General features: G+C 56.0%; 1 protein-coding gene across 1 annotated transcript in view; it reads right to left on the bottom strand.

Moving 5' to 3' along the window:
* Positions 1-368: 368 nt before the first annotated feature.
* Positions 369-6,283, bottom strand: part of BMP6 (bone morphogenetic protein 6) — a 144,049-nt gene continuing 138,134 nt past the window's right edge. The window contains exons 5-7 of the mRNA XM_036869058.1: positions 2,203-2,279; positions 1,250-1,360; positions 369-1,158 (exon numbers count right to left, since the gene is read on the bottom strand). Of these exons, the coding sequence (XP_036724953.1) occupies positions 1,009-1,158; positions 1,250-1,360; positions 2,203-2,279 (338 nt within the window). The 3' untranslated portion in view covers positions 369-1,008. The remainder of the gene's footprint in view (positions 1,159-1,249; positions 1,361-2,202; positions 2,280-6,283) is intronic.

The raw sequence follows: 6,283 nt of genomic DNA, 5'->3' as shown, positions 1-6,283 counted from the left end.
TTTCTACAGGAGAAAACCGTGATTTCGGTTCCTAAACCGCATACCCATCCTAATCTCTTCCTAAGGCTGGGTGCCCTTCCTCAGCTCACCGCCTTTGCTGGTCTAACCCCGAGATGCGGGACGCTGTCCAGTAAGAGGCAAGGAACCGTTTTACCGACACAGATGAGGGCTGACATTCCTGACGTAAACGTGCTTTTTCAAAGAGCCGTCCCTCAAGGGAAGAGGTGCGGGCGTGTAGCTCGGTTAAAATGATGGCTTTAAAAAGACTTCTCATCCCCGGAGCCTCGCCTCAAAGTGGGATCACTCTAGTCTCTGTTTTTGGTCCTAGCAAAGAAAACAGCAAATGCTGGTGGTGGTGGTGAGGGGGGGGGGGGGCGGGGGGCGGGGGAAATGATGTGGTTGAACTGAAATAAGGATATTTTCACACGGACAAAACGCCCGCACAAACATGTAACAGCACGACTGAGACAAAAGGCACTTGCGGGCCGCCCGGCTTCCTCCCGGGCTGTTGATCCCACGTGAGAAACCGACCTCCCTGGGAGGAGAGCTGAACAGAGACGTTCTTCCCCCATTCCCGTTATCTGCAAAATCTACCTGTGAGCAACTACTGAGCCCGCTGATATCTGAGCCAAGAAGAATTTTACTTTAAGATTATCTTCCCTATTTACTTAATAAAACCATGAAGAGCTTGATCTAAAGCAAAATAATTTGGGTGGGTTTGGGGGGCAGAGGGGAACGTTCAAAGTTAGGTCTCTTCAGTCACCAGACTTCATACTACAGACGCTCAAACTCAGCTTCCTAGAGACCGACAACTACTCACGACATTTACTACGTGAGCAGGTTACGGACGAGGTCCTTTAAGATGTCTGTTAGGGCGGAAAGGCAGCAGCCGGCACGAGATGGTGTCGGCGTCTTATCCCGCTTTCTCGGTGCTTCCAGGTGCCTTTTAAGGCAGATGTGATGCAGGAGTCCAAGGCAGTGCGTGTGTCCCCAGCAGCTCATCCTGAGTCAGTGGCACCCACAAGCTCTGACGACCATGTTCCTGTATTTTTTCAGGATGACGTTGGAGTTGTCATCAAAGTAAAGCACTGAGATGGCATTCAGTTTCGTTGGCGCACAGCACGGTTTGGGGACGTACTCGGGATTCATAAGGTGGACCTGTTCCAAACACAGAAGGAGGGGAGGCGTCGTTAGGAACAATACCTGGTCCGGGCCTACTCCCCAGTCACGCGGAGATGCCGGCGCTCACCAGGGTCTGCACGATGGCATGGTTGGTGGCGTTCATGTGCGCGTTGAGAGGGAAGGAGCATTCTCCATCACAGTAGTTGGCAGCGTAACCCTTGGGTGCAATGATCCAGTCCTTCATTCAAAGCAAAAGGAAGCAACAGAGAGAGTGATGTAGACACACGCCTCGTATCGCCTGTGCCCTCAGGAACCCTGCGAGAAGCTATCACTCACATGGGGCAGCTAAGGAGACAGACACAGCAGGTCGAGGTCACACTCGAGGGGCAAAGCGAGGCTGCGAACCCGGTCAGTCCCACTCTGGAGCCCTCGCTCCTTCCACAGGCCCACAAGGCCCTGACCTGCTCCTGGCCCGCCCAGGCCTGGAGGCCTGCAGGTGGCCGGCTCCATGAACTTGGACCAAAGGAGCCTCTCCAGGAGCCCAAGTACTCCCTGTCTCCGCAATGCCACCTGCACATGGGAACGATCTTCCATCACTGGACACCTAGAATTTGCGTCTTCTCTTAGCAATGGCCCTCAGGAGGGAGGCAAAACATTGGTGCGCTTCTAGTCTGGGTGAGCCGGTATATGGCCCTTGCAGAAGTTAACTATTAGATGCTCTTCCAGCCTTTTGTCAAAGCACAATGAACACTTGTTTAAATGCCCAAAGCAATGCAGGCCCTGTGGACCCTGAGAGAATGAGAGAAGAGCCCTGGGAAAGGGGCTACTGATTTGGAGGGACAGGGAGCCCGGGCACCTGAAAAGGAGCCGGGGGGCTTCATGCACGAGTGGGCGGGCCTTTTGCCCCCCCCACCCCCCCCACTCCACGACCCGGGCATCTGGAAGGGCTCCTAAGTGCCTTCACAGGAGGAAGCTTCTCGGCCCTCAAGTTCAAGGTCTTTGATGATGGCTGCCGCCTCTAAGACGAGAAGAGACTGCTGAGAAAGGGCCCTCGTCCCCCTTGCAGTCCAGAGCACTCACCTGCCACCCCAGGTCTTGGAAGCTCACGTAGAGCTCGTGCTTCCTGCAGGCTGTTTTCAGTTCGCTGCTGTTGTAATCTGTTGGAGATCAGAAGATGCCACAGTTAACTCATTCATTCTTCATTTACAAACTTACCCGGGCCGTTAACCACGGGCCAGCCGTGCACGGGGCCCCCGCTAGACACAGCGGGGGCGCCCACAGCTCTGCAGGCTCCCAGCTGCTCGGGTGTCTGACCTACTCCGTCTCGTCCACTCCGGGGTCACTGCCGGGCACGCTGGCACACCACCCGTCATTACTGACCTGAACGGGCGCCTTTCAAGCCACAGATGTTTGTCGTGATCCCCCGTTGGACCAAGACGCCCCAGACACCCCGGGGCCCTGACTTGGAGGACATCGTATTCACAGGCAAGGCACACCAGGCAGGTTCCGCGCGCTTTCTAAACAGGGACTGTCCTGAAGCTGCGCAGGGGCTGGGAGGACGGCTGCTGGGCCAGGAGAGCCTCCCGAAGGGGGCGCCCTGGAGCCAGGCCTGCCGGGGAGGCCGGGAGCGGGGACGGGGCGGGAGCGCCACGTCTGCTGAAGTGCACGCACCTGCTCTGTGTGTCAGGACCTGCTAGCCTGGCTTCATTAACCGACCGCTGGCAGGAGGACAAGGAGCGCCCTGACTCATCTAGGCCAGACGGGGCGGCTTCTGCGTGACATGCCCTCTGCGAGGCGCCACGGGAAACACGAGGATTCGTCAGGCAAGGCTTCTGGCCTCCAGCGACTCAGGGAGTGGACGGGGTGCCACGAGACGCGCAGGGCTCACGCCAGTACAAAACAGAATCTGAACGCCGTGCGCAGGGGCCGGAGAGAAACCCCACCGGGAGTTCAGACAAGGGACAGTTAAAGAGGGAGAGAGAGAGGAAGAGAGAGCAGTTCTGGTGGAATGAAGTTAAGGACATGTGAAGAGCTACCCAAACCATGGAATTTCCTGTGTGATAATCCAGCTCCTAGTGGGTCCCCGGAGAGCTCAGGATGGGGCTGCTCCCCAGAAGGACCACCACGTGATCAGAGGCGGGAACGCGGGCCAGCCTGACCTCCAGGGAAGGGAGGAGGACTGGAGACGGAGTTCAAGTCGTGAGCCCCACGTGACAGCTCTGGACACGGGGCTCGGGGGAGCCTGGGGGTGGGTGAGCGTGACCGTGCGCGGGCAGAGCGACCCGCCGGATCCCCGGGGGGGGAGGGCTGTTCCTCCTCTGCGTCCTTTCTATCCACCTGGAGTCATAACTGGAGCACTTTCCTGAGTCCTCTGAGTTGCTCCAGTGAATCATCAGACCCGGGAGGGGGCGTTGCGGGAACCCCTGAATCTCACTGAGTGGGACAGAACCGCAGGTGGCATCCGCAGGGGGCCGAGCCCTTGACCTGCTGGCATCTGTGCTCCCCCCAGGCCGTGAGGATCAGGATGGAACTGGACTGTAGGATCCCCCGTTGGCGTCGGGACGCAGGCAGGGACAGTTGCTCTTTCTGCCAGATGGAACCGAGAGGGCGTGGGGAAGGGCCGCGGCCAACAGCGCGCTCTGGCCAACCCCCCGCGGTCTCCGCAGTCTGGCCCTTGCTTCCCTTGGGCAGGAGAGATTCTCAGGAGAGCGGGGCCGGGAGGAGAAGGGCAGGGGCCCCATCACGCCGCAGGCGGGGCCGGGCAGCCACGAGGGAGGCGGCTGCACCCGAATCCCTGCGGCCCCAGCTCGGCCCGAGTCCCAGGGGTCCGGGCAGCCGGCCTGCTGTCCTTTCCAGCCCCAAGAGAGGAGGAGAGAGGAACAGAGGGGAGGCTGGAGAGGGGAAGAAGCAGGAAAGAGACAGAGTCAGGGCGGCCTAAGAAACCAGGGGGCAGGGGAGGAGCGGGAGGGCTTCTGCAGACGGCCGCCCGGGCCGTGTGGGGCTGACCACCTCCCTTGCCCCAGGCCACACCAGCTGCAGGCCCCATGCTCGGCCAGGAAAACACGAGAACAGCAGGAGCACAGCGCATGCTGTCCGCACAGCCCGGCTTTTCTGAGCTCAGGCTGCAGAGTCTTCCCAGAGGAAGCTTGTTTTTTAGAGGGAACAGTTCGCTGCTCTCATTTCCCTTCCCTCCTAGAATGACAAGGGCAAGGACAAAGAGCAGCTGTTAAAATGGCACCCCTGTCTGCACCGGTCTGGCCGCCCCCCCCCAATCTCCGGCCCGATCCGCCCAGCTTATCCCGAAGGAATCTCCGGCTCCCACGTACCCCACAGAATCAACGGGGCCTTAAGAACCTGCTGGAGGAAGCCCAGCTCCTGTGCCACTGACACTGCGGCACCCCGGGACCACACTGGGATTTTGATTTCTGGTGTCAATAATCTCGTAAAGTGTAGGGCGGGGGGCAGGAGTGGGGGGCAGCTTGCTTTTCAGAGGCTCAATTTTGTTTACAACCAGATGGTTAGCATGAGAGGCAACAGTGAAGTCCTGTTCTTTTGTGGCTGCAGGATTTCAAGGTCTTATACAGCTCCATTTAATCGGAGCGGGGCTTTGATCTCAGCCTTGGTCTTGATTTTAAAAGAATACGGAGCTAAGTATCTTGAAAACAGACAGAGGCTTCCCCTTAAAGACTGAGCCCTGAGACTCCCTGCTTCATGCACCTCTGTCCCTTCCTAGAGGGACCCTGGCCCCCAGTGCCCTCTTGGGAGTTGGTAGTAGTTGGTGAATTATTCGGGCATCTTGCAGCACCTGTTCACGCCTCTTTATTATTCAGCATTACCGGCCATTAGCACATTCATTAGGGGTGAACCTAGGGATGGAGTAGAAGGTCAGGTTCCAGTTGGCTTCACTCCTTGATAACTTTTATCCTATCCTAAAGGGGCGTAATGGCAGACAAGAGTCAAGTATTATAAATGTGGAATTTGGAACAATTCTAACTTTCCAATCACTCGTGCTATGCCTGTCCTCCACAGCTGTGGAGAATTAAGTTCTGGTTTCATTTAGAAAGCCCTGGACGAGCCTCTACCTCTTGACCGAGACATCTGGGAGCCAAGCTTCAGGCCCTAAAATTTGAATTTAAGATCAAAATGGCAAATTAAAATTCGCAACGCCTTTGAAGAACTATAAACGGCTAAGTCACAGCCCTGACCCATGTCCATTCTTCCCAAGCATTGGGTGTCCATGGTGGATGAGCCCTCTCATCTTTGGCATGTCAACCCATGGAGGCAAGTGCCGAGCCAGAGGGGATACCTGCCAGGAACTAAAAGGCCAAGCAAACATTGCTCTGGGAGAATGAGACCCCCTAGTCTGTGCACTGAAATTCCCTGAAATCTACAGCAAAACATGTCATAGTCATAATAAAGTACCCACATCACTGCTTTGCAAGTGATGAGCTCTGGTTACCTTTCCTATGCTGGAAGCATACTGAATGGTCCCAACTGCAAAGTTCAAGGGATAGAAGATATGAACCAGCAACGAGAAGGTCAATAGTGTATTTACATGTACCAGAGCCACCTTTTCTCCCAGGACCCTTACGGATACATGTTTGGGGACTTACCTGGTGGCACAGAGGTTAAGATGCAGGGGATATGGGTTCAGTCCCTGGTCCGGGAAGATCCCACATGCCACGGAGCAACTAAGCCCGTGCGCCACAACTACTGAGCCTGCGCTCTAGAGCCCGTGAGCCACAACTACTGAGCCAGCTCGCCTAGAGCCCGTGCTCCGCAACAAGAGAAGCCACGGCAATGAGAAGCCCGCGCGCCGCAACAAAGAGCAGCCCCTGCTCGCCGCAACTGAAGAAAGCCCGTGTGCAGCAACAAAGACCCAACATAGCCAAAAATAACAAACAAATAAATAAATAAATAAATAAATAAAATTTTTTAAAAAAGGATACATGTTTGGGTGGGTTGGAAAGAGACAGAAGGAGAATTTAAGAGATGCTCACAGGTAGCATTTGAATCGATGAAGACCTCATTCCAAAGAAGAGAGAGGGTCTTGAGAAGTTGCTGGTTCAGAGACAGTCGGCAGGGCTGAGTGACGGCAACATGAACATCAAGGGTGAAGGAGGCCCAAAGGTCAGCTAATCCAATTTGACATGAATTGTTC

The sequence above is a fragment of the Balaenoptera musculus genome, chromosome 11 (assembly GCF_009873245.2).
Source record: "Balaenoptera musculus isolate JJ_BM4_2016_0621 chromosome 11, mBalMus1.pri.v3, whole genome shotgun sequence".
Taxonomy (NCBI): Eukaryota; Metazoa; Chordata; class Mammalia; order Artiodactyla; family Balaenopteridae; genus Balaenoptera; species Balaenoptera musculus.
The sequence above is the reverse complement of the archived record's forward strand: the minus strand, read 5'-3'. Positions and strand labels throughout refer to the sequence as shown.